Source organism: Pyrus communis, chromosome 8 (assembly GCF_041283825.1).
Source record: "Pyrus communis isolate YQ-2024b chromosome 8, ASM4128382v1, whole genome shotgun sequence".
NCBI lineage: Eukaryota > Viridiplantae > Streptophyta > Magnoliopsida > Rosales > Rosaceae > Pyrus > Pyrus communis.
Window position 1 is genome coordinate 5,630,031 of NC_142572.1, and position 27,067 is coordinate 5,657,097.

A 27,067-nucleotide genomic window follows, 5' to 3' on the forward strand; every position below is an offset into this window, starting at 1 on the left:
TCTAAATCACTGACCTAGACTCAAAAACAGAAAACTAAACTTAAACAACTCAAAACAAGCTAAACCAACTCAAATAACACAAAACTGACTCAAATAACCCAAAACAAGCACTAAGGAGTGATTTGGACGAATTTTAACTTAACTTGACTCAAAACACTAAAATGAAACCAATTTGAACATATTCTAACTAAAATACACGAAATATAAAAGGGGAAGTGGTTTTTGACGAATTTAAAGTAAAAGCAAACAAATTTAAAGACTCTAAACAACTTTGGACGAAAGTGGGTGTTTTAATGGATAAATGGCTAGCTAGAGGGTTCATCTCCACACATGACACATATGCATACAAATCGATTTCCAGTTATTATTCCTATAAACCATGAATGACAATGCCCCAAGTTAACCATGAACTGCACAAATTAACTCTCAGATTTTCCTAATTTCATTGAATTGGACTCAGCGACGCAATCAAATTATTCTTATCAAATTCCCTATATGAACAGCATGATAGAGATACATATCAAAGATCATTAATTTCTATGAAAATCATAAACATTGACAAGGCATTCGTAACTATGAACTGCATGATACTCCTGCCATGGATTCACTTAACGCAATCATGACTAGTGACTTCCACTTCTTATAAATATAAGGTCATAACGATTAGGTGAAATTCCCTTATATTTTAGCATCAAATTCATGCATGCAAGAATAAGTTATCAATCAAATAGATAAGTAAATCGCATTTATGTTTTACGAAACAATAACGGGAGGAAATCAATTCATATCACATATATGTTCATGGCTTTGAATCCACCTCTAGCTAAAATGAATTTAGCTCCTCATGTTCGCACTTAAACAAGGATAACTTAAATTAAACATTGAAAACAAAAGATAGAATACACCTAAGAACGTTCCAGCAATCCAAGCTTGAATGGCAGGGCATGGCTCTAAGGGTCTCCTCTCCTTTCTCCTTGCAAGGTTGCGGCACTAGAGAGATTTTTGTGTATGATGGATGTGTGGTGCGAATTGATGTGAGAGATGGGTGATTTATGATTGCTGCGGCACAAGGTATTTATAGGGAGAAGGGAAGGCACGGAAAAGGCTGAAAAGGAGGGGAATTAGGACTCCAAATCAACAAGGAAAAATGACACTTTTCATTCAAATTCCAGGGAGGAAAAGGAATGGTGCTTGCGGTAGGTAACATGGCTTTTAGAAAGGATGTATGCGGCATAGATTTAGGGATAGGGCTTTGGCTTCTAGAAACCTGATTTGTAGGTATCCTAATGTCATTTAGATGTCCTCCTTGCAGCCGGAATTAAGGTAGATAAGTTTAGAATAATGTTGAGATAAAACAGGAACGGATAAGGTTTTGGATAATATTCCCTCCTTTTAGCTGATTCCCTATCTTCTTTGATCTTGAATTAATTTCTTCAACTCATGAGCACATTCCTAGCCTCTTTTAATCTTCAAAAACGTCCATCTATCTTGCTCCATGCATGTGCTATCCATTCCAAGCCCAAAAATGCTCTAAAATGCTCCAAATTGCACTTTCTTGCCAACTTTGTCATTTAAACCTGAAAACACAAGAAAATAGTCTAAAACACTCTAATAAGTAGAAATCAGATATGTAAATGCAAGAAAACAAGCTAACTAAGTCGCATAAATAAGCTCATATCAAGCTCTAAGACTCTTTGTCATGGAGCTTCACGTCTTGAATCCACTTTAGATAGTTTCTTCCAGAGACTTCCAGAGCGGTGAGATCGAGCTTGTTCAAGTTCGACATGTCCCTAAAACAGAGGGTACATTAAGATGTGGTTAGTCGTATGGAAAACCATAAACATATATCGTAGACCATGCAGGTTCTATAGACATGTATTGGTTTAATTTAAGCATGAAAGCTATGGGTTTCATGTGGTAAGTTTTGAATAAAAACTGCGGGTTTCAAAGGCACTAAATTTGAAACTACAAGTTTGATTTAGTTATGAACGTTTGGTTCATATATAGGGGTGCTTGCAAGAACACAAAATACAATATACAATAAAGTGTAGTGAATTTGTGGATTGCTTCAGGAACCCAAGTGTAAGTGCGTCAGGACTACGAAAGATATTCAACGGTTAAAAGAAAAGAAATAATTGAAAGCCTTTGATGTTGTAGAAGAAAGCCTCCTCTAAGATCCTTCAATTCCTTATTTTCTAGTAAGAACGTGCTGATAACGTGTTGTAAGCCTAATTTACTGAACTGTATTTAGGACTAGAGAGGGAGAGGGTTGGTGGCAAGAGAGAAAGAAGAGAGAGGTGTAATTCTGAGATGTGTTTTGTATCACCCCATTGTGCCTTTATTTTTAGTAGTAGGATAGGTTAAATCATTACCATTATAAGATTACAACTCTAATAGGATATTAACTACTAAAAGCAATATTCAAAGATATCCCTAGATACACTAGGATTTACATAGTCACATTCCTAATCTAATAGAACTGCAACATTTTCTTGAATTTTCAAAATTACCTTGAGTTTTCACTTTTTGGGTTTCAATTTTCATTTTTTAAAAACTAAAAATTAAAAGCAGTCATCAAACAAGATATTAGTTTTCATTAGCTAAAAAAATAAAATTAATAAAAGATTTTTTCAGTTTTCAAAAAAGTGAAAACTAAAAATGAAGTGTTATCAAACAATCCCTTTGTTTTTAGTTTTTATTTTAAAAATCAAAATCAAGCAAATTTTGAAAATGCGGAAAAGTAGCTTTTGGTTTTTATCTTTTTGAAACTAAAAAATATTATCACATAATTTTTTATTTTTAGAAAAAAGTGAACGAAATTTGAAAACTAAAAACGAAATTGTTATATGATTTGGGCTAAGCCATACGATGAACTGACCATAATAAATAAATATCGACCTCTTCATTCACAAAATTCGAACCTAAAAGCTTTTACTAAAAAAGAAAGAGAAATACTTTAGATAAAAGTGACACATAATGATCCAATTTAGTTTTCAAATGACAAAACCAAGAACCGAATTGGTTTAGGTCAAAATCAAAAACTCGCCTACTGTTTATTTATTTTTATTTAGACAATGATATATTTAAACTAAGGAGTGAGAGAATATTTTAGTATCAAACTCGTAGTCCACAAAATTCTAGCTTAGAACTTTTCATTTACAAGGGATAAATATCATTAGATCATAGTACTAAATGATAACATGGTTACATGATCAACCGTGTAAAACTTGGGGATTACGTGGCGTTCCCCATGCATTTCACAGGTAAGCAAAAGCATAGATGGCAAGAAAGAGTGATAACAACATAAATGCATTTATAATAACAGTTGGGCTCACATTGAAAGCATTTTCTAACCACTTCTCTGCACTTAATTTTGTGAAGCAAATCCTCAAAACAAGGGCGGGTTTAGTTTCATTCGGTTCAGTTTTTTGCTGTAGCATGGCCGCCTCCACAACCTGATCATGCCCACTTTTTCCATCCCCACCACCACACTAGTCCTTCTTCCTACTACTTCCATCCATCTTCTTCACCTTCGTCCCTGTCGTTTTCAGTAAGCTTTTCTCTGGTCTCTGTCACTAAGTATTCCCATGGCAAACGATGCCGTTTTCAGGTCTTCACTTGTTTGGTTAGCTGTAATTATGGCGGTTGTTGGAATATATACTCAGTCGCTCAAGAAGATGATGTTAACGTACGTGGTTGGTGTGCTGGGAATTGCTGGGCTGCTTTTGCCTGATTGGGGTTACTTTGACCGCGACTTCTCGCGGTGGACCTCTCCGGTTTCCTTCGAGGAGAGAGCCTATGAAATTGCTCAAAGATCTGGATTAATAACAAGGTTTGTTGAATTTTTGGGATTTTTGTGGCGTTTCTAATTAATGTTTTGATATTGCTGAGAGAGAGAAAATTAGCTAGGAATTGACTGATACATGCGTATTTGTGTTCTATGATTTGGCTGATGCAAAGGTCCTGTACTTGAAGTCGTTAAGAATATCGCTCGTATTAAGAAAATGACTATTTGACAGAACGATATAGTTCATTAGGCGAAATCAGGCCGGCAGGCGAATTGAATTAACGTATTACCAAATTAAGAACTAGTTGGTTATTCAGGCTGGAGTTAATCTCCATGCCGAACGGGAAATCGCCTAGCTAGAGCTGTAAATTCAGCTCGAAGCAACTTGAGCTTGCATTAGGTTTGGCTCGTGTTGGCTCATCGAAGCTCAGCTCGTAAAAAAAGCAAGTCAAGGTTATGTTCGGCTCAATTACAAGAAGCTAAGCTTGAAAATTGATATGTTCCATTCATAAAACTCGTAAATAGCTCATATGTTTTCACCAGATAAATCGAGCTAAATTTTCTATATGAGAAGTTATGAAAGATCATGATTGAGATTTTGTTTTTCAAGAGTAATGTTCATGTCTTTCTAAGTTTAGATTGCCTATCTTGAATTTGACTTTTGTTGAAGACATTAAGTCCCCTTGGTTTTCTTTTGTTTCAAATTAAACTTCCCTATCTTAGAGTACTATGTTTGAATCTTGTCAAAAAAAAAAAAAAAAAAAAAAAAAAAAAACTATGTTTGAATATTTTGTGTATATTGTTGATATTTAATGTATTTTACTATGGAAATGTGATGTTAGACCATCTTCAAAGGAGATGTCAAATTTTGAACGTAAAATTTAAATTTTGACGGTTTATGTGGCACTTTGACATCTTTTAAAGTTTTATTCTCTAACCGATATGTCAAATTAAATTATTAAATTATTATTATTTTATAAAATAAATTATTAAACTAATTAAAATTTAATAAATGACATTTAAAGTTTAATTAGTAATCTATTCACCTTCCTTGATTGAAAAGAAGAAAAAAGTAGGATAATTGCATCGGTCAACTCAACATTAAATATAATAAATGATTAAACTAATTAAAAATTAATAAAATACATTTAATAATTAATAAAAAATATTTGACAGCAACCTCTTTTGCTGCCAATCCATGTCATCGCCACATAGAATTTGGCACTTCGGTTGGAGAATATTAGTGTAGTATTTTTTTTACTATTATAGCTCATGTGTATATTTTGGCATCTCCTTTGGAGATGTTCTTATGTTGCAAATTTTTTAACAAGAAGGGACCAACACATTATAGTAAATAATTCAAAATAGCTTGAGTATGGTATCAAGCTTGAAATTTTAAGCTTGCTCGAGCTCGGCTTGTTTAAGAAGCAAGTCAAGCCTTGGTTGAGCTCAAAAAAGTTTAAACAATTAAGGCTTAAGTAGAGTGATATTCAATTTGACTCCGCTTATTTATAGCCCCAAATTTGCCCAATTTAATTTCTCTTTTATTTGTATAATATTATACTGTGCTAATTAACCACTCGTTTTAGCCTACTACCAAGAATTGTTTACTTTTTAGGTCAATAGTAAAGGTCAATCCTTCTAAAATTTATTGGTTATCCAACCTCATTAAACATTATACTAACTAGACTTGTATAAATTTAATAGGACCGTTTCATATGTCACTTAATACTAAGGTTTAATGATATATTTTTTTTACTTTGTAAGTAAGAATCTTATGTTCAAAACTTGTAGATAGCGAGTATGAAACTATATTTCTCTTTTGGGGCTAGTGATTGATTAACATGGTATTGTAGCCGTGCATGTAAATAATTTTGCACGAGTGAAAAACATCGAACGAGATTAGGGTTCGCGTGTGCTCAATTCATAAACCTTCAAGAAAATCATAACGTAAATTAATTAGTTTAAGGATTGCGTGGAAAGTTATAAGGCAGTCCTGAGTTCTGACGAATTCTCCCTTTTGCAGATTTAGAAAGTATCCCATGAGATTGGTTGCTTATGCCACAGTTTATGGGTTTGCTCTGTACAAGTGGTGGATGTTCGTATCAACCTAATATCAAAACAGTTAAGACTAATGGTGTGATTCTATTTTATTGGTTACTCTTGGTTTCTTGCGTGCTTAATTTGTCTTAAATATTATGATATTATGTCATGCATTCCGAGTTCGAAACTCTTTTATTCCTTAAATTATTGTAATATTTTTGAATTCTCATTCAAATATGTACTAATCCAATATATCTAAAAGTTTCAACTAGCTATTAATCTAGTATAATTATCCTCTTCGTAATATTGCAAGAGGGGTTAAAAGTTCGAATTGCCCACTTCCCAATGGAAGAGGTTATAAGGGATATCATTTTTAGTCTATAACATTACATGGTGCACATTGTTTAAGTGATGGTTGGATGAATGAACTGCAGGTATCACTGAACACATGGAGATTGAATTATAACGGTGGAGAAAGGAAGACGAGGTCATCGGACATTGACTATAAGCAGTCACAATTGTAATCTGTTCTATTTTTTGGGAGTGGAAATAAATTAATAAGTTGTTACAAAAGCATATGGTTCAATTTCTTAATGGATAGAGTATTGGATTTTTACTCATGCTTTCCAGGTTCGAAACTACTTTATCCTCTAAATTATTGTAGTAGCTTCGAATCCTCTCTCCTCTTAATAATAAAAATTAAAAAAAAAATTGCTAAACCAAATTATATCTTACAACTCATATATTATTTTTTGACCTTCTCATTTTTCAATTAGACAACTGAAAATGACCATTGGAAACTGCAAAGATTATGACAAGTGGTGAATTGTTCTTGTAGTTAAAATCTTTTTCTTCATCATGGTGCATTCGGCGTTCAAACCATTCCCCATGCCTTTAGAATAACGCTTGTAATAATAAATAAACTAAAGGGAATTTTTATTGGCACTCCAAATTTCTCATTCTACACTTCAAACTTTCTATATTTAGAAAGAAAAATACACTTGTGAGGAGTGTAGAATGAGATTTTTGGAATGCCAATAACACTTCCCAAACTAAATAGGTTATGAGCAAAGATTTAGAGAAAAGTGAGTATTGGTTCTTCAAAGGGGGTTTGTGCACGTCAGGGGAAACGCGCACGCATGAAATGAACCCATTTTAAGTATGTATCGAGTTGGCGTGAAAGACTAATAATCAACATTTTGTCAAATTTCCAATTTAAGGACGAAAACTGCATTTCGGTCATGATCCACAAATCAATGCATCAATTTACTATGATTTTACCATAAATTACTTTTACTGTTTTATTTTTGCCCCAATAAAAAAAATATATGAGAGATCCTAGATTCGATGCTTCGACCTAGTAAGTTTGTTTGACTGTGGCCACGGGGTAGGATGAAATTCTCCATAATCTCTCCGGGCTCCGAAGAGTTAGAGGGGTGTAGTCGATTTGGATTTCAGATGATTTTAATAGATTTTTTTTTAAGTGACAGATTTCAAATGATTTTAATAGACTCTATCATTGTACATGGATTTCAGCAGATTTATATGAATTTCCATATATATATTTCTATGGATTTGTATGAACTGTCTTCCATGAATTTCTGTGACAGCCCGTCTTGGATTTTTCGTACCGTAAGGGTGAAATGACGGTTTTGCCCCTAGTATGTTTGCTTCATTGTGTGGTCATTTTTGGTCTTTGGTTGGTGGAGTTTGGACAACACACACACCCTCACACTCACCGTCTCTTTCTACCCTGTCCCGAGTCCCTCTCTCTCTCTCTCCCATTCCTATTCTTTTTGTATGGACGACACCCAAAACCCTTGAAACCTTCACAGATCAAGGAAACAAATTACATATTCGTGCTCGTGAGGTCCTTAGGAGTTCAACCATACCCATTTCAGGTAAGGATACCTTCGTTTTCACGTCGAACTCGGGATCCCCGATTTTGGTCACTGTTCATGCACACGTTAATTCTTGTGTTTTTGGGAATTTCAAGCTTGTAGGAAGCTTAGTGAGGTCCTTAGGAGGCTCGGGGTGGTTCGTTTGAAGGTTTTGGACGTCGGGATCCTGAGTTACAAGTTTGGCTGGAGTTGGTGGTGTTTTCCCGACGAGATTCTGTGGGTTTTAGTGCTTGAAAGTGGTATGGATTTGTTCCCCTTGTTGTAAGCTTCATTTTGGTACCAATTTTGTGAAATTTGGTTGAAAAACGAAGAAGATACAAAGTTTTGAAAATTTCCCGGTTCGCCGGCGCCGGAGTTTGGCCGGAGAAGATGACGGAATATTCCGTCAGTTTGGACGGAATATTCCTAACGGCGTTAACGACATCAATTAGATTTAACGAAATATTCCTTACGGTGTTAACTGACACCGTCAGTGTGCCAGGCACGTGCCTGCGCGTGGGCAGTGCGTGGGCAGCGCGTGTGGCCATGCCTTGGCCGGCGCGTGCGGTATCGAAAAATTTTCTAAAAATATGGGGATGTTCATGAGGTTGAGTAGATCACGTTGGTGTATTCATACACCCCATTTGAGCATTGTATGAGAAGTTATTTCGTAAGGTTGGTTATGTGCTTTAAAATTAACGTTTTTATAGTTGTTTCGCATATAAGTGAGACCTATCCCGAGGACGAGCGCGGTCACTCGAGGCAAGGGGGTTACGACCCTTTTCCATATATACCTATATACTTATATTTTTCCCAGAAAGTGAAATGAAATGCTTATATGTTTATATGCCACGTATATTGTTTGCCGAGTTATTTATGCATTATTGTTGCATATTTATATGTGTGTTGGTGTTGCGGACGCACAGGTAAGTGCCAGGTAAGTTATGGTTTATGTTTATGTTCAGTAGTGATTTGAGATGCATAGAGAGCTCATAACCTGCACCCCCGGTGTTAGTGCTCCTGCCCAGAGTTGGGTACAGTCCTTCACGTGATGTTCACCTCCCACACCACACACTCATCTTGGATCCAAGTTAGGTGCACAGTCCTGTCGTACAGACCACCTTAGGTGGTTCCGACTCGTCGGTGACCCGCGATCATTCGCCCAGCCTTTACGTGATCGTAGCACTTGAGCGTACTTATTATACACTCAGTCCTGTCGTACAGACCACTTTAGGTGGTTCTGACTCGTGTGCAGGTATAGTTAGTGAGATGGAGATTTGAGCTCTAGATTCAGCCGTACAGGTCACGTTAGGTGACTCCGGCTGACAGATTACATGGCATTGTTTGGCATTACCCGAGTACTTGCATTTTATATCGAGGCATTTGGCATGGCATATTTCCGAGCATGATTTATATATATGTATATATTCTATTTTTCTGGGAAGTATACAGGTTTTACGGTGAGGGTTTAGAACTTTGTTTATGAAATGGTTTTTGAAAAGCTTTGTTTTTGCCCACTCACGCTTTCTGTTTTGCGCCCCTCTAAGTTCTAGTTGGCTAGCACTTGTGGTGGCTTCTCAGAGGATTTTCCCAGCATATCTGACAGATTATCACTAGTGTTGGACCACCTTTGGGTGTGTTTATGTAGTGTTGTTTCTCCCGGACTACATTAGGTTTTCGTGCTCTGAATTTTGTTTTCACACTTACGCTTGCACATGTATGTTCTTACTTTGTGTATATATATGTTCACATTTATTTATTCGTACTTTTATTATTATTGTTTAGCTTCCGCACTATGCACATGGTTACGTCACTTCCATGTGACGGCCAGCATGCCCTGATCTCGGTCGAGGTGTGTCAGTTTCTTAGGATTTTCAAAAAGAAAATAATTTTTTATGTCAAAAAAAAAAAAAAAAAAAGAGTGATTCCATCCCTTCAATTAACAAAAATTCAAGAAATCTCTTTCTTCCTTTACCCATTTTCCTCTCTTGTGTGCCTTTCAATGGCTTCCAAAGAGAGTGCCTTCCAATGATTGAAGCACCAAAAGCCGATAGTACTGAAGAGAATTCGATACATAAAGCGCTAGCTTTGGCACGAAAAGGTGAAGCTATTTATTTTCTATGAAATTTTAAGTGAGTATTGAATTTCTTAGAAATGTTGGCCAAGTTGGAATCTAGGCATTTGGAAAAATGGAGGTTTTAGTTGGTTTCTGTGAAGTGGGTTTTGGAATTGGAATATGGGTTGTGATATTGGCTTGGTCCATTTTGATGATTTGGAAAAATGGAGGTTTTAGTTGGTCTATGTGGTCGCGTGAAAAGAAATCTGAGGAGGTAGGGTTGGATTCTTGATGCCCTTTGGTATATATACCATCCACATTCAAAACCATCTAAATTCTTCACTTATTAAAATCCTAACAAATCTTTGACATTTTCACTACACTTGAATTTAGATGTATTCTTTAAAATTGTAATTGATTACTCCCGGATTTTGATGTATTCTTCAAAATCCTTTTAAATCCTAATTTGACTATACTATGTGTCAAAGTCCTTTAAAATCATTTTTTTTAAATCTAATTGACTACATCCGGATTTTAAAGTCTATTAAAATCCTATGAAATCCTAATTTGACTACACCCTCCTTCGATAACCTTTACTTGCCACTAGTTGTCCTTTAAAAAAAAAAAATAATAATAATAATAATTTACTTTTTCCTTATTACATTAAGTGAGACTACTACTCTTTAATTTAACTTTTTTTCTTTTTCAGATTAAGTATGATATTCATTTAAATTAGGTTTTGTATACATGCAAAAGAGAGGATATTGTGCAATTAAATGGGCTTCAATAAAAATTTTGTCGAGAATTTCAACCTGGTCGAAGGAAAAAAAGTGTCTCGCACCAAAATTACATAGTTAAACTCTCCTCCAAAATTAGGTCTAAGATTACAATTCTTCAAACCAAACTCTTCATTTATCTAACATGAGTTGTGACATCCCGTCCCGGGATTATTAACACGTACGTGTGGAATTACAATTTTGCCCCTAGTGTGTTTTTCGTCACTTTGTGGGGTTGTTTTGTGTGTTGTGGCATGTGTTGGGCCACACACACACCTGCACACTCTCTGCCCTTCCCTTTCCCTCTGTCTCTCTCTCTGTCTCTGTCTCTCATCTCTCTCACCCTTCCCGTTCACCCTTTTTCGTACGGACAAACCCACAACCCACCAAATCCTCACAGATCGTGGAAACCAAAGACACCATTCAACTCGTGAAGTCGAGGCGAGCACAACCATACCATTTTCAGGTGAGGGATACTTCGTTTTCACGTCAATTCAACAATGGCCGATTTGGGTACTGTTCATGCAAAGTTTATACATTGAGTTTTTGGACTTTTAAAGCTTGTAGATGTGTTGGTGAGGTTCCCAGGAGCGTCGGAGTAGCTCGTTGGACGAATTTGGACGTCGGGAAGGCCTGGTTCGAAGTTGGCCGAGCTTGGAGTTTTTGGACAGGTATAATCTCTTAGTTTTAGCCCTTAAAACTTGTTGGGACATGTTCTACTAGTCTAGGGCTTTCGTTTGGTCCAAGAATCACGAAAAACGGATGAAAAATGAGCGGGAAAACCCAAGTTGCAGGTTTTCCCAGTTTCCGGCGCAGGCGACGTCGCCGGCGATCGAATGAAGAAGGCGACGGAATATTCCGTCAATTCTGACGGAATATTCCTAACGCCGTTAACGGATCCGGTTAGTTTTAACGGAATATTCCGTCAGTTTAACGGAATATTCCTGACGGCGTCTGTTGACACCGTCAGTGTGCCTGGCACGTGGCCGCGCGTGGGGGGCGCGTAGGTCCGTGCCTGTGCTGGCGCGTGGGGGCGCGTGTGGGGTCCAAAAATTATTTTAAAAATATGGTTGTGATCCTGAGGTTGTGTAGAGCACGTGGGTATATTCATTTGTCCATTTTGAGCAATGTATGAGAAGTTATTACGAGAAACGGGTTATGTGCTTTAAAGTTAACGTTTTTATAGTTGTTTCGCATTTAGGTGACACGTACCCCGAGGACGAGCGTGCACACGCGAGACAGGGGGGCTACGACCCTTCTACATACCAGTGAGTGGGCTTTTGTTTTCCGTATATACCTATATACATTTATATTCCCAGAAATTGTTTAAAAAGGATTATTTACATTATGCCATGCACTTTATTATTATCGTTTACGCATCATTGCATGCATTATTAGTGGCATACATATACATATGCATATTGGGTGCTGTGGACGCGCAGGTAAGTGCCAGGTAAGTGACATTCACGTTTATGTTTCAGTAGTGGTTTGAGATGCCTAGAGAGCTCATAACCTGCACCCCCGGTGTTAGTGCTCCCGCCCAGAGTAGGGCACAGTCCTTCACGTGATGTTCACCTCCCGCACCACACGCTCAGCTTGGATCCAAGTTAGGTGCATAGGCCTGTCGTACATACCACATTAGGTGGTTCCGACTCGTAGGTGACCCGCGATTAGTCGCACAGTCTTCACGTGATCGTAGCACTAGAGCGTATATATATATGTTACACCCAGGCCTGTCGTACAGACCACCTTGAGTGGTTCCGACTCATGGGCAGGTTCAGTTTTAGAGTTGAGATTTGAGCTCTAGATGCAGCCGTACAGGTCACGTTAGGTGACTCCGGCTGCCAGATGTTATGATGTTGATATGATTTATACCTGGGCACTTACATTCATATTGAGGCTTTGGCATGGCATATCTTTAGCATGATTGGCATATCCTTGAGCATGTTGTGCATGTTTATACATACGTACATATGTTTATTTTCTGGGAAGTATACAGGTTTTACGGCGAGGGGTTAGATTGTATTTTGCTAAATGGTTTTCAAAGAGCTTTTTTTTGCCCACTCACGCTTTTGTTTTGCGCCCCTCCAGGTTCTAGTTGCTTAGCCGTTGCGGTGGTTTCCCTTGAGAGTTTTTCGGCGTTCTGACAGACACTCCACTTTGTAGGGTCGCCTTCGGGCGTACTACTGTTATCGTTTTTGTTTGGACTGCTTTAGACCTGCTCTGATTTTGTATATCACTTACTAGCACTTATATTAGTACCTTGTATGCTAGTTTTAAATTATTCGTACTTTTATATTACTACTTCATTAGCTTCCGCACGTGCACATGGCTACGTCACCTTTGTGTGACGGCCAGCACGCTCCGATCTCGGTCGGGGTGTGTCAGTTTGGTATCAGAGCCTAGGTTTGACAGTCCTGTGTCCTTGTGAGTATTATAATAATTTTGGTGTCTTCTGTCAGAACTATGCCGCCTTGTCGGGAACCCCGTCGCTCTTCTGAGCCTATTTTCCCCGATATTACTCAGTTGGGGGAAGCTTTTGCTACAGCCCTTCAGTCAGTGATGCGCCCTCCCCAGAGGACTCCTCTGGAGACCATGTACAATCTGAAGTTGGATAAGTTTAAGGGCAGTGAGGGGCCCGAGAGCGCAGAGCGCTGGCTAGAACACATAGAGAAGACTTTCCGGGTGCTGCATAATCAGGGGAACTTGCCTATGGAGAGGTGGGTCGAGACGACCGCTTGGTTTCTAGATACGGAGTCGGCAGCTTGGTGGGAGCAGGAGCTTCGTAGGTTGACTCCGGATCAGAGGATTGATTGGAATGTTTTTACGGGTTGTTTAGGAGAAGGTATGTGCCCCCTGAGTATATTGACCGTAAGAAACAGGAGTTTTCCGAACTGAAACAGCGGAAGATGTCAGCGAATGAGTACTACCGTAAGTTTACGGACTTGTCCCGTTATCACCCTGATGTCGCTGGTAATCCGGCGGAGATGCTCCGTCTTTTCCGTCTGGGCACCAGGAAGAAGTGGCGTTCTATGGCGTCTACGGTCCACAGCGAGACTTACCGGGACTTCTATGAGATACTGTTGAGGATCGAGGACTCCGAGAATATGTCGAGCGATACTGATGAAGAGAAGGACGGCAACCAGAAGAAGGATGACAAAGGCAAAGGTCAGGCATCGCTCGGGCCCCGTCAGACTCAGAACTTCAAGAGAGGTGGAGCTAGTTCTAGTTCTTCGAGTGGTGGCTTCAGTGCCACTGGACAGGGTCGTGGAGGTAGATTTTCAGGTGGTGCTAGAGGCCAGAGGCAGGGCGATGGTGGGCGAGGCAGAGCCCCAGTTTGTCGTAGGTGTAACAACCGGCACTTCGGCGAGTGTAGACGTGGTAGCAACGGTTGCTTCACATGTGGACAGGTGGGACATAGAGCGGCGAATTGTCCCCAGGGTCAGCAGCAGCAGAAACCACAGCAGACCTTTATGCCACCACCTGCACCACACCAGCAGATCCAGGGTCCTAGTAGTTACGGCCAGACGGGTAGAGGTGGTGCTTACCACTATCAGGGTGATGCTGTTCCTTATGCTCCGGGGCAGTATCAGTATCCCCAGGATCCCTATTCCCAGGGTGGCTATCCCCAGTATTCGGGCGGCTATATGCCGTATCCTCCAGCTCCAGCAGGTGACTCCGGCTGCCAGATGTTATGATGTTGATATGATTTATACATGGGCACTTACATTCATATTGAGGCTTTGGCATGGCATATCTTTAGCATGATTGGCATATCCTTGAGCATGTTGTGCATGTTTATACATACGTACATATGTTTATTTTCTGGGAAGTATACAGGTTTTACGGCGAGGGGTTAGATTGTATTTTGCTAAATGGTTTTCAAAGAGCTTTGTTTTTGCCCACTCACGCTTTTGTTTTGCGCCCCTCCAGGTTCTAGTTGCTTAGCCGTTGCGGTGGTTTCCCTTGAGAGTTTTTCGGCGTTCTGACAGACACTCCACTTTGTAGGGTCGCCTTCGGGCGTACTACTGTTATCGTTTTTGTTTGGACTGCTTTAGACCTGCTCTGATTTTGTATATCACTTACTAGCACTTATATTAGTACCTTGTATGCTAGTTTTAAATTATTCGTACTTTTATATTACTACTTCATTAGCTTCCGCACGTGCACATGGCTACGTCACCTTTGTGTGACGGCCAGCACGCTCCGATCTCGGTCGGGGTGTGTCATGAGTCCCATTAACGCCAGTCTCTGAGCCACCTTACTTGCCTCCTGTCGGGTATGGAAAAGTTTTGTTCGAGATATTGAACGTAGAAAATAGTGCGTATCTTTCACCACATGATCCATCAAAAAAGTGTCATCTATTGCATGAATGTTTAGAGCCGCGAGGACCATCGTTACATCCTACTCAAATTCAGCATTCGACAAGAATCAAATTTAAGATTTCTCACTCAAAGTGAAGAGGTATATCACAAGACCTAATACTAAGTGGCATCTTAGAATAATATTATTAAAGAAAATGTTAACTAAAATAATATTCATTTTTTCTCCCCGCAATATAATGAATTTAATATAAATACCGCTTGTACAACAAAAATGTTATTTTTTAAGTTTTGACCATCTGATAAAATGAGAGAGGAAATAATCAAACTCGAATGCAAAATAAATATTCATAAGCTAGAAGCCCTTGCAACAATTCTCGGTCTAAAATTAATTTAAGGAAAATTTTATTTGAACTCATCTAACTTCTTTCTACACCCAACTTACTTTCTTCACCCATATTGTTTTTTATTAAAGAATTAATATATCTTTAAACCCAAATTTATTACCTAAACTATCTTCTCAATCCCAATTCAAAATATAAAATTATATGTACACCCATTCTCTTTATAAAATAACACCTCTAATTGAATTTTTTTTTTTTTTTCAAAGAGGCGTCCTTTGCCCTCTATAATTGCATTTGCCGTATATGACTAGCATTTCCATGGCTACTTTTTTTCTTTCTGCTACCACAACCCATCCATGGACTTGGGATCCAAGAGATCATTCCATAGACTTGAATTTGCAAGAGAATGTTATGCAACCTCCAGTTTAGTCCTTTGTAATCAAGCATTTTCATGTACTTTTTAAGAAACTTTGAAGTGACATAGGGCTGGGTGTTTTGCTGCTATGTTAATAAACAAATAAACAAATTGGAGCTATTTCGAATAAAAAAAAGGTGCAAGATATGCCACCCACTAGTTCGTGGTTAAGGTTGAGCAATCTTTATTTGCACCAAGAATTAAGTTTTATGTCTTTACAGTACTAATCAAAAGTTCTTGCACTGGTGTTTTGGGGCGCATATAGACGACATAGAGAAACAAATATAATCTAATATAAAAAGTATGAAATTTAATCCAAAGAAGAAGCAAACAAACAAAATATCCATAAATCGAGTCATACATTAGTTAGAGGATTAAAAACTTCAAAATCACCATTCATCAATAGAAAGCTTGTTTTTCTGTATCAGAACTATTAGGGTTTTAGTCGGAATGAACATAGGATAAACAAAGAGCGATGCTAGGGTTTTGTTATGGTATGTGGGTCTATTGATAAATTTGATTTTTATTATTAATTTCATTTTGTACTTAATAATAATTATGCAATAGGATAAAATAGACAATTAATTTTTAAAATTTAAATTAGATGTAAAAAGAGGTTAAATAAATTTAAATAGAATTTTCCTTAATTTAACGGCAAAAATTTTCATATACAGGCCATAACGTAAAAGTGAGAAATCCAACTCGATACCTCCTAGAAGTTTGAGTTGAGGATATTCAGGTAATTATACCATGTAATAAACCCTAATTATTTTCTCCTTCCAGTCATAAACGCTCACCTCTCTCCCCGATTCTCTGCACTCTCTCTCTCTCTCTCTCTCTCCATTGCTGGCGGCCGGAATTGCAGTTCCCCACGTTGCAGAGTCACAGACTCACAGGTATTTAGCTTACCCCAACTTCCTCAAACTTGCCCCTTTTTTCTGTTTTACTTATTGGAAAATCAGAAGCAAGTTCATGAAATTATGCAAACGAAAGTTGGAATTGTTCTTTGCTTGCTGTAGTTGTAGGATTCATCCCTGTTTGTGCTCTCTGTGTTTGTAATTTTGATCCGTAATCATATTAGCTGTGGATTTGTTTAATCAATTTTGCCATTTCATTTTATTGATATGCCTTGTAAATTTTGCTGAAAACTCATCTTAATTTGTCTCCTTAGCTTCCTTTTCAGATGTATTTAGCCAATGTTTCTGGGTTTAGACTGCCATGTTTGAGTTGGTACATTTTTCCGCAACACGATCAAGCGAAAACACACTGCTCATTGCCGGATCTAATTGCGAAAACACCAAACATTTATGCCTAATTTGGTATTAGTTTGTGGTTTCAGGTCGTCAGGCAAAACCGTAGAGAGCCACTCTCTGCCCTTTAGGCTAAGATAGTGAGAGAGATGAGGCTGCTAACCCACAACATGCTGTCATCCAACATCAAAGGCGTGACCAACGGCTTCCCTCTGCGCATTGAAATCGAGAAGGTGGTCGAAAAGCAGGTTGAATTCAACCCCGACTTCCTCAAGAACATGTTCCCTAAGATCGAGTGGAAGGCACTTGTCAATGCCTCTCATAGTATGGGATATGTTGAGCTCCCTGAGGAGGTTGAGCCGTCTAGGCTTGATTCTGAAGATTTTCTTCACAAGTTCCATCACGCCCTTTTGGAGCTTCATCTCGAGGAGGGGGCGCTTGTCTGCCCTGAGACTGGTCGCCGCTTTCCAGTTAGTAAGGGCATACCCAATATGCTACTTCATGAAGACGAAGTGTGATTCGCGTCAAATGGTGGATCGGACTTGCCATTGCTCTTCTTGTACTTACTAAAACTTAGGGTTTATGCACTGCAGATTTTGGCATTATGAAATGGAATATGCTTTCGTTTTGTTTAGTTATGTGTTGAAAACCATTTTAGCATTGAGGATTGTTGAATGTGGTAGTAGAAGAATCATGTAGAACTAGCATCGAGTCCTAAACATGCAACCGAGGTCAAATCCCCGGATTTGGATCCCATTTGGGTTCTCATTGTGTGGATCCCTTATCCGCTCACTGTACATTGGATGGTCAGAAATCATTTTGAATTTGTTTATTTAAAACTAATCGCAAATTGTAGCTAACGAAAGTTGGTTGCACGATGAACAGATAGGATGTAAGGATCCTAGGACCCTCACAAAGAGGATCCGAAGAGGATCCTCATCCCAAATCCCCCTTCCAGCATTTTAGATTAGACTGAAAAGTATTCGTGCGGAATATGATGCAACTCAGTGTGTCAAAAATCGCTAAGTATAAATTAATGCCCTCCAACTTTAGTAACAAAATGTGAGAGTCATGGTACATAACTTCCTTCCATTCTGTTTGGAGGAAATGCAAAAGGAAATCTCTAACAAAATGACTTTAAACCGAAAATGCTGTAGACACTACTTCCTAACTGTTTTTACAGCGAGGGGTTTCACAAGATGGAGGTGGGACGCCGAAAACCCAATCGAGAACATTCAAGTATTTGGATCTGAAAACTTCTCTCTCTTGTGCATAGCAATGCATTATGATTGCTGTTGATAAGCTGAAGATTACTACGTCAGCTCTCTTCAATTTTGTTGAAGGCTGCAAGTACCCGATATCAGCCATGCAGGTGAAAAAGCTCTCGATGGCCCGAGCAAAACAGTAGAGTGAAATCTCAATCCGCCTGCTTTTCTTCTCAATGGCCAAGGCTAGACCAGTCGGGAACTGCCCAACAACACAATTGAGACTCCTTGAGCAAACATAGAAAGTTCATCTTGGTACCAAATTTAAAGAGTTGAAGAAAGTTCATACCGTCCCCATTGCGACCATTGGTATGTTACACCTCCTGAAAATCCTAAACAGAAAGCATGTCCATGCCCTGGAGAGAAATATTAAAAATAAATTTTCTCAACATAATTAGAAGTGATTATTTTTTTGGGTCTGTCAGTTAGAAATGACAAGTATTGAGAATGTGAAAATACAATGATGCACCATTTTGAATAAAGTTATACGTATCGAATCCCAGTTCATGAAGCAGGTTGAGGGGATTTCGGGGCAGGCAAACAATGTGCCTGATCACTATGTTATATAACAATGTATTGATACCTTGAAAAATCAGATTCTAAAAAATTTATCGAAAATTTATCGTAGATAACAGAGAAGGAAAAAGAGACGTGCACAAACATACCTTATTAATCTAGTCTCCAAAAGGGTCCAAAATATTTCATCTGGTATAGTCAATCTCTAACAGAACACGTGTTTTAAGTTTCCCATGTGGCATCACATGAATTGTTTTAGCGCTGCCACCTTGGCATCCTCATTTCATGTGAGTCATTGTCCTAGTCTTGATTTCCTTCGGTATCCTATGCTTAAAAGATTTAATACTGCGTTTCATTTGCAGTTTCATCAGTTCCTACATCTGGTCTTGATACCTTAAGGTTAATTATGCCCCATGAAAAATTGTCTAAGGAGAAACAATGTTGAACACTTATGATGGGTATAAGGAAAGACCTAGGTTTTAATAATCGAATCTGGACACTTCTTGGGTTCTCATTTACATCTTTCCTAGTAGCAACATTCATGTAAATGGTACCATCAGAATGCAAGATAGAAGAAAGTAGCTGCTAACCAGGCAGATGAGCAATATACGGATAGAAACAAGCTTGATCTTGCAGTACCAAGAAGGCCCTTTAGTAGTATAGAGTAATGCCTGCATATAAACAGCAATCATAAGAGCACAAACAGAAGCTAAGATTACATTAACACGCACATACGTATCTAGTTTGAATATTTTAAAAGAAACTCAATCATGACAAGATTATCAAAGTGGAATTTGCATTTATGTACACAGCAAATTAATTATGGTAAGACACATCTCCCCAGTTAAATTCAATTTTGTTTTCTTGGAAACCTCAACTAGAAGAAGAAAGCACTTGATCACATCTACTTAAAGCATCACGGGTATATGAAAAAATGATAAAGAAGGTAAATCATATGAATCACCTTTTCAAGAGATCTTGGCGATGAACTATAAGGGCCGGAATCAGATACACTGGAAGATAAACCGGCAATGCTCTCTTATAGGCTTGAATAAGGAAAGAAAGAACATGTCCACTACATGACTGATCTCCATGAACAATCTGCATGAATTTGAGAGCTTAAGACTTCAAATCATAAAGATTTAAGTTAAGGAAGTTTAAATAATTATCATATGAATGAGAAACAAATTTGAATTGTTTTCCCATGGTAGGTAGGAAAAGTAATTTGATAATTGAAGAATGCATACCGAGCAGGGAACTTGCATGCCTGGATCTAGTTTAATATTTGTCCCAATGGATTTGTAATGCTTTTCTATTGCTTCCAAATTAGTAAAAGGTATGCCCCTTGCAATCTCTTTTACACCTTGCAATATTACGGTATCCTTTCCTCCGTGTTTATTGAGAAAGGATTTGTATGATGGAGGTAAACTTTCCTGCTTCAATATGTAAGCAGACCTGAGAAATGGAATTTTCCTCCCTTCAGTTGTAGTACAGTCTAAAGTTAACGGTAGGTAATCAGAAACAATTCACAATTTTGATAATCTATAAAACGCTGAAAAGACATTTCTAATTTGATACGAATCAACATGACACCACAACCGAAAGGACATAAAGTTAAATGAGCCAACTACAATATCCCTCAACTTTTTAGTAGATTTGGTGAGCAATCACCAGAGTAGCAAAATCTTCTTTGATGATCAACGATATGGACTCACAAACAGATCCAAAAGTCATGTCAGTTTCATTGATTTCCACATACAAGTATACATGGAACTGACGGAAGTGCATTTCCATCTTTGACACAACCTTTGACATGGAAATGGGAAAAAAACAATCCATGTCAAAACATTCAAGGCTTCACTAACAAATATTACACAGTTTGCAGTAAAGAGTGCATACAGAATTTGTGAAGAGGAGAGGCACATAAGGAAAATGTCACCATGAGCCCAAGTGAGAGGTTTACAAATGCCACCAAACCGTTTGCTTTTGATCCCACACCGCGACGCCAATACAGCAGCGCGCATAAGAATGTATATGGCCAAGCTCGTATGCTGCGTGTTCAGTCCGGTAAGAAGCATAGACGGCCCTGCTATAGCACCTGCCAGCAAAGCCCTCCATTTGGCTGTCCTGAACTAGAATAAACCAAACACATCAATTAAATCAGAGCAAACAGAAATCGAATCCAACCCGAAAAAATAAGAAGTTGAATCATGGAAGAACAAGGAACTTGCCTACGGTGACCTGCCAACGAACCAATAATCTCGTCCACCGAAACAAATGTGCCGGCAAAAGTTCCGAGAAATAAACCATATCTCAATGTCTCTTTCAAAGCGGTAACAATTGCTTCTCTATTTGTGATCACACCCTCCGTCCTGAATAATTAATAAGAATTTTACTTAAATTACCATATTTAAACAAAATTACACTTAAATTCTGGATTTTAGAGAATTCGAAGCTGGGTGAGCTTTTCACCTGAGAGAGGCTAAGAGCTTCCGTCGTCTCAGCCGAGCTAGGATCGAGAAAATGGCGAGGCCGCCCTTGAGGCCGGCGCCGATTGTGAATCCCTTGACCGAAGCAGTCACGACTCTCCGCAGCTTCTCGGAGTCGCTCAACGGCGCCGAAACGTATCCGAGCGAGGAAGAATAGTAAAGCGACGAGGGTGAAGGATCGGACTTCCTGCAATGCGTACAGTTGGGATCGGCGGATCCGTGGCGGTCGCCATCGGGGCCACCATTTTCTCCGGCGAAGCACGTGCAGAGGTCGCGGTCCGGCAGCATCGCGGCGAACGAGTAAGGGCTTTGAATGCAGGAATGGGGCTGCGAAGCCGAAGACGGTTCGTAGGAGAGGAAGGAGAAGGGAAGGGCTTTGCGATAATATACAGGGCGAGCCAGAGACGCACAAGCGTCCGACAGTTTAGGTGGTTTGAACTTGGAAATGATGACGTCATTCGGTCTACTTTCCTTTTTGTATTAATTATTTATTACCCTTTTAAGAGGTTTTTTCTTGTTGGGAGATTGAGAAATAATTGTATAAGAAAATAATGGTTGTTAGGTTTGGTTAGCTTTACCTTTTGATGACATGGAATATATACCTGAAAAAGAAATCTCCATCATCCCTCCAAAAAGCACAAAAAATACCGATAATTCTACCATACCCGCACATGCATTAACATATACCATATGCTTACGCTGTGGTAACGAGTAACAAAAAAAGATTTATAATCTTGGACACATAATAGTAAATAAGAATATACCAATAGCACTTAGGTCCACAGTAAATTTACTACTGTGTACCACATACTACATACCACAAATTCTTCCGCATTTAGGTCCACAGTAATCACTACATGACCGTTTAGTGAGCTGGATACGATAGGTTGTGAACAATTAAAATTGATTTAAGTCCACTCCATTATTTGTTGTGTCAAATGTGAGATGAACAAGACAAAAAATGATGGGTTATAACTTATGAGCCCACAATAAAGTCGGTTATCTAACTTATCCTTATACATAGATTACAAGTCATATTTACACGTCCTTGTTAATCTAACCTTATCCCTAAGACCTAACCTGATTCAGCCCACCAAAATCAAAGCCCCAAGGGAAAATGGAACGAAAAGTGATGACAACCCAATTGTTACAGCATGTAAATGAGAATGTGATAGCAAACATGTATAAAGTAGCACCAAAATATTGCTATTTCCTGACTAGAATACGATTCTTAACATTGACAGTTCGGCGGTGAGCAAAGGGTTAGATTTGCAAATGAGTTAGTATGAATTGAGCAAAGATTCAGCTGTGGAGTATTTTCCTTCCTTTCGCAATACATGAAGCTTGTGGGAACATAAGTGGTAATGCAAAGGTGGACCAATTTTTTAGACCATATTTGCAAACCATGTGATGTGTTTGTGTCAATGTCAGTGTCAATGTCACCAATAGGATATAAGCTCGATAATCAACACTCAATAATAATCCGATCATCAACAACCACGTCATATGGTTTAAACTGATGATTTCCCCAGCATTACTCAATGCAAAAATCACTATAATCCTACCATTCTGAATTTATAGCAGGTGCTCCTCCGAGCTGGCCATGAAACCTCCAATCATATACCTTCAGACATAACCCATTGTAGCTCTTCATTCTACCTTGAGAACAATCTTCATAAACTCATAGACGAAGTAACTTATTGCGGCTGAAGGAAGTACCTGAGTATGCAAAACACCAAAGATAAGAACAAAGACACGACCTTAATGCTTGAAATTTGAGAGAAATGGACCACAGGAAATGAATGGAGAATGTTATGGAAATGGAATAAATGATTCCATACAAGCACATCAATTCTTAGTATGGCCCAATAAAAATGTTGTTTTTCTTGGAAGGCTAATACAGAAACGCAATATTTGGAAATGAATCACTCAGTTTGGGAGCCATGTATGATGTACCATCTCAACTGTAATACATATGCAGATTTTAATCTCCCTTAGTTTATCTTGTTTATTGATAGTCTCCGGGGTTAGGGTAAACTTAAAAGATGATGTTATGCGAATATATGAACGATAAAGTAAACATACCACACACAAACACAAAGAATTTAGCAAGGTTTGGCGAACTTTGCCTACTACACGTGTGATCCCCCTTGAGATATCACCAGCACTATGGAGAATAATAAGTCGGTTACCAGAACTTACTGAAAACCCTTGCATTCTCTCTGATGTTCACATGAATGAACAGAAAATGACAAGCTTATTTATAGTTCATAGACCAATGGTTACATGCCTTACAAGTATAGGATTCCTAAATCCCTTTAGAATAGGGAAAACTAACTTATTTCCGGATCCTAAACTGATTGGGATTACAAAGAAAAACCTATTTCACAATTCTTATGGGAAATAAGCTGTGCACTCTTTCTCAACACCAATTGGAATATGGAAACCTAAACTTGTTTGGCCTTGGTATTTTGATGAGCCAAATCACAACAACATAATATATCAAGAGCAAAGATATGATAAAAAACAAAATGATAAAATCAAATAGCAGAACTTCTAACCAAGGAATCTAGATATATTATCAAAATTCAAAGCCGTGGAAACCAAGACATCTAACTAAGAATATGCCAGCAAATTGGCTAAATTGCCCCAATTTAATTGCAGAAGCTATGACCATGTTTATGATTCCAGAAGCACCTAATTGACCATATTAACTTCCATAAAACACTAAAGCAGTTAAGCAAAAGGTGATCCTTGTAATAACATACCTGTAACAAGCTGGGAATAAGTCCTGCATAGAGAGCTGGGACACCTCCATGTTCAACTATTTTAATACCAGTTGCCAAGGCACTCATTCTACTTTCCTGGACTTGTAGTTGAAGCTGTCGCCTCACCACTTCAAACGGATATGTGGCAGCTTCTGCACAAGCACCAGAAATAGCTCCATATAGTAATGTCCGAATCGGTCCCAACTCCAGTTGATCCAAAGCACTCCGGCCCTGCCCCTGTTGGCTCATCTTGTGAATTCTTTTCCTTCCATCAGGTGAATGCAGGTATGCTGATTTTAATATATCGTAGACACCATAGAAAACTGCACCTGAAGGTGCCATGCTTGCAATGGAGGGTACTAAGCCCTTATAAAGGGAAAAGAACCCTTCAGTTTGGATCATGTGGCGAAAAGCACCAATCACACCACCCAAGGCTTCCCCACCAGGAGCCACCAACTGAGTCCGAATCTGAAACACACAACAACTAAGTTGGATATAAATCATTTCAGTGTTAGTCTTAGGTGATAGTCGATTAACTTTGAAGAACACAAACTCAATGCCGACATGATCCACAAAGTGCTTCGCTTACAGGTAGATCTTTGTATCTCTTTAATTAGAAAGGCCAACCATAATTTTTTTCCCTTAAAAATAATCTAAGCATCAAAAGGAAGACCTTGTTTTCAATATGCGAAAGAAACACAATATATGTGCAACACCGTGCCCTAAACCTCATTTCCAATATGCAAAAGAAACCCTCTATTTATGCAATACCATACCCCAAATCCCAATCAATTTATGCTTCACCACAGCAAATATCACAGTGGCATTAGCCGTGTAAAGTGGGCATACAGATACAATACAACCTTCAGCAGGCAAGGGACTCCATACAGCATCTTAATTGTGGATTTTGAGTTTTCTTCAGGGAATTTGACACGTCAAATACTTTTAAAAGATCCACAACGCCCAATTATATACATAAGCCTGAATTAATGCTATATAGCAGAATTTATGAAAAGGATGTTGAGATTCATATTATTCCTATAATGCCATGCTACAGGTACTATCTCAGACCTGAGATGACAATAGCTTGCATATTCAAAGATATAACTCATATACCTAAAGGCAGTATGTTCTTCTGCTTTAATAAAGTGTATTCGAAAAGAAGAAATGACCAACATTTCCCAAGTAAATCATACGTTATATACCTCCGTTAAACACTCCCAATTACGTGTACTTTCTATTGGCTTAGGTTATGGAAGGGAAAAGAAGAAACTATATCATTTAGCTGTATCACCACATTTTGGAATTGAACAGATACTTGAATTTATATATCAACCTGGAAGAATAACCACTTTTCAGCTAGTAATTGGTCAAATGGCCGAATTCGAAACTATCACTTACCGTATCAAGAGGTAAGCAGAGTATGGTAGCAGTAATTCCGGCTGCAGCACCAGCAACAAATCTTTCAAAATTTGTAGTCTCCTTATTTCCGGAGACGCGGAGCAATTGTTTTCTGTAAGTATCATAAGCATAGAAATTGATTGCTTTAAATGGAGCTGTACGAAGAATATTGACTAGGTTCCCCTTCCAAAACCCCCTCAAGCCCTGATTAGCTGCAATGGTCCTAACTAGCTCAAATAAATGCCTCTGTTCGCCGCGAACTATGTACTCCAGCTTTAGTCTCTCAAGAGGTGCCACAAAAGTTCTGATACAATAACCTTCGGTCAGCAACATACAAAGCACTAAATCGCAGTTAACGAAAAAGAAACTCCAAAGTTCGATATGATAATCTCTAAAACCCATTCAAAGTTCGATACAATAACCTTCAGTCAGCAACATACAAAGCATAAAATTCCCATTCTTCAAATTTCGATTCACGTGTTTTGTTCAATTCATAAAATTCCAGTTCAAAATAAAGTAATGGGAAAATCAACCTACTTAAATTAACAGTTTATGCAATCAACCGAAATAATTCATGGGAAAATCAATTCCATAATTCTTCAAACAATATATATTATGAATTACAAATTACTCAAATTACACAAAAAGAAATGAATGAAAAATATGAAGAAAAGGCAATGAACATAGACCTGGAAACCATGGCGGCTATAGCACCAGCCCACAAATGCTTGGTGGTATTCATGGCCCCACCACTCCTAACCCCAACTTTCTCTCTCTTCCTCTCTGTAACCACCGCTTCCGCCTCCGCCTCCTCCGAACCCTCATCTCCGTTCTGCACCAAACACCCCTTGGACTCCCGAACAACCCCATCGCTACTCAAGCTCACCGAAAAGAACCCACCGCCGGCCACCGCTCTCAGCCTACACCCGTACGACAAACCCGACCCGGAAACGACAGCCGCAGACGGAGAGTTCTTCTGAAAGGACACGACGGAATTGAGCAGGGAATTGGGAACCGTGGGTTCCAAGAACAGGCCGCCGGTGATGAAAAGGGTGGGATTTGGGTCGTCCATTTGGTTAGGCGTGGGAATGGGATTGGGATTGGATTTGGAGGGTGTGAATGGTGGTGTAGTCAGAGTGAGGCGGGAATGGGATTGGGTGATTGGGGGATTGGAGAGTAGGAGGGGGGAATGGGATAGGAATGGGAAGAAGGATTGGGGAAAATAATGGCGGATTCGGTAGCAGCAGCTTTGCTTCCATCGCCAAACGTTAAACATGCACAGTATAAAATCCAGTTCTCTCCTGCGGACTATGGTTAAACTTTCTCACTCCGCGCACAGTCAAGTCGGTTTCCTTGTTTAGTCAATTTCTTACCTTACATTTTTTATTTGTCTAAACGTTACGATTTGGATAGTAAAATTTTCAAGTTTAAATCCTTAAAACTCCTCAATCTTTTACATTGTTTCAAATTAGTCTCAACATTTTTAGACATTCTAAATGAATATCTAATTTATTGAAAATATTATATTCATTAAGTGCCAATTAATTTTCTCATTAAATATACATGTAACAACAATGAGTCTTACTTTTTAATTTACATAAACACTAAAATATTAATAAAAATAACTTCAAAAAAGACATAAAAACGAAATAATAAAAATAAATAAATGAACAAATAAAATGGAAAACAAAATTAAGATCGGGAAATATCAAGCCCTGCCACCTTCAAGCTCAACCTGCTGAGCCACTGAAACTC

The 27,067-nt window shown here is 38.5% G+C and overlaps 4 protein-coding genes across 6 annotated transcripts; 2 read left to right on the forward strand and 2 right to left on the reverse strand.

Moving 5' to 3' along the window:
- The first annotated feature begins 3,324 nt into the window (after positions 1 to 3,324).
- Positions 3,325 to 6,446, forward strand: LOC137718805 (peptidase). Of its 2 annotated transcripts, none has more exons than XM_068458341.2 (3): positions 3,325 to 3,832; positions 5,814 to 5,924; positions 6,265 to 6,446. In XM_068458341.2, the coding sequence occupies exons 1-2, from the start codon at positions 3,588 to 3,590 to the stop codon at positions 5,899 to 5,901; spliced, it is 333 nt and encodes a 110-aa protein (XP_068314442.2). In that variant the 5' UTR covers positions 3,325 to 3,587; the 3' UTR covers positions 5,902 to 5,924; positions 6,265 to 6,446. The 2 variants fall into 2 exon arrangements, with proteins under 2 accessions (XP_068314442.2, XP_068314443.2); XM_068458342.2 differs by having other exon boundaries at positions 5,814 to 5,911.
- A 9,929-nt stretch (positions 6,447 to 16,375) lies between these two features.
- LOC137717412 (multifunctional methyltransferase subunit TRM112 homolog A) lies at positions 16,376 to 17,507 on the forward strand. Of its 2 annotated transcripts, none has more exons than XM_068456777.2 (2): positions 16,376 to 16,519; positions 16,963 to 17,507. In XM_068456777.2, exon 2 carries the CDS (start codon positions 17,023 to 17,025, stop codon positions 17,389 to 17,391), a length of 369 nt encoding a protein of 122 aa, XP_068312878.1. In that variant the 5' UTR covers positions 16,376 to 16,519; positions 16,963 to 17,022; the 3' UTR covers positions 17,392 to 17,507. The 2 variants fall into 2 exon arrangements, with proteins under 2 accessions (XP_068312878.1, XP_068312879.1); XM_068456778.2 differs by having other exon boundaries at positions 16,379 to 16,519; positions 16,950 to 17,507.
- Positions 17,508 to 17,883: 376 nt separating this feature from the next.
- On the reverse strand, positions 17,884 to 22,188 carry LOC137717411 (uncharacterized). Its single transcript, XM_068456775.2, has 8 exons — positions 21,127 to 22,188; positions 20,886 to 21,026; positions 20,554 to 20,781; positions 19,902 to 20,109; positions 19,619 to 19,755; positions 19,245 to 19,325; positions 18,428 to 18,494; positions 17,884 to 18,340 (listed from the first exon to the last, which is right to left on the reverse strand). Exons 1-8 carry the CDS (start codon positions 21,429 to 21,431, stop codon positions 18,041 to 18,043), a joined length of 1,467 nt encoding a protein of 488 aa, XP_068312876.2. The 5' UTR covers positions 21,432 to 22,188; the 3' UTR covers positions 17,884 to 18,040.
- A 245-nt stretch (positions 22,189 to 22,433) lies between these two features.
- On the reverse strand, positions 22,434 to 26,712 carry LOC137717410 (putative mitochondrial adenine nucleotide transporter BTL2). The gene is made up of 4 exons (XM_088698538.1): positions 26,002 to 26,712; positions 25,313 to 25,616; positions 23,912 to 24,379; positions 22,434 to 22,862 (listed from the first exon to the last, which is right to left on the reverse strand). The coding sequence occupies exons 1-4, from the start codon at positions 26,586 to 26,588 to the stop codon at positions 22,794 to 22,796; spliced, it is 1,428 nt and encodes a 475-aa protein (XP_088554664.1). The 5' UTR covers positions 26,589 to 26,712; the 3' UTR covers positions 22,434 to 22,793.
- Between the last annotated feature and the right edge of the window lie 355 nt (positions 26,713 to 27,067).

Coding starts and splice junctions, on each gene's coding strand:
- LOC137718805 (XM_068458341.2), top strand. CDS start 3,588: ATGGCAAACGATGCCGTTTTCAGGTCTTCACTTGTTTGGTTAGCTGTA. Junction 3,833..5,813: donor AGATCTGGATTAATAACAAG/GTTTGTTGAATT, acceptor TCCCTTTTGCAG/ATTTAGAAAGTATCCCATGA.
- LOC137717411 (XM_068456775.2), bottom strand. CDS start 21,431: ATGCTGCCGGACCGCGACCTCTGCACGTGCTTCGCCGGAGAAAATGGT. Junction 19,756..19,901: donor GCATGCAAGTTCCCTGCTCG/GTATGCATTCTT, acceptor AAATTCATGCAG/ATTGTTCATGGAGATCAGTC. Junction 18,495..19,244: donor GTATATTGCTCATCTGCCTG/GTTAGCAGCTAC, acceptor ATTTCTCTCCAG/GGCATGGACATGCTTTCTGT.
- LOC137717412 (XM_068456777.2), top strand. CDS start 17,023: ATGAGGCTGCTAACCCACAACATGCTGTCATCCAACATCAAAGGCGTG.
- LOC137717410 (XM_088698538.1), bottom strand. CDS start 26,588: ATGTTTAACGTTTGGCGATGGAAGCAAAGCTGCTGCTACCGAATCCGC. Junction 25,617..26,001: donor ATAGCCGCCATGGTTTCCAG/GTCTATGTTCAT, acceptor TTATTGTATCAG/AACTTTTGTGGCACCTCTTG. Junction 22,863..23,911: donor TTATTCCCAGCTTGTTACAG/GTATGTTATTAC, acceptor TTGCATACTCAG/GTACTTCCTTCAGCCGCAAT.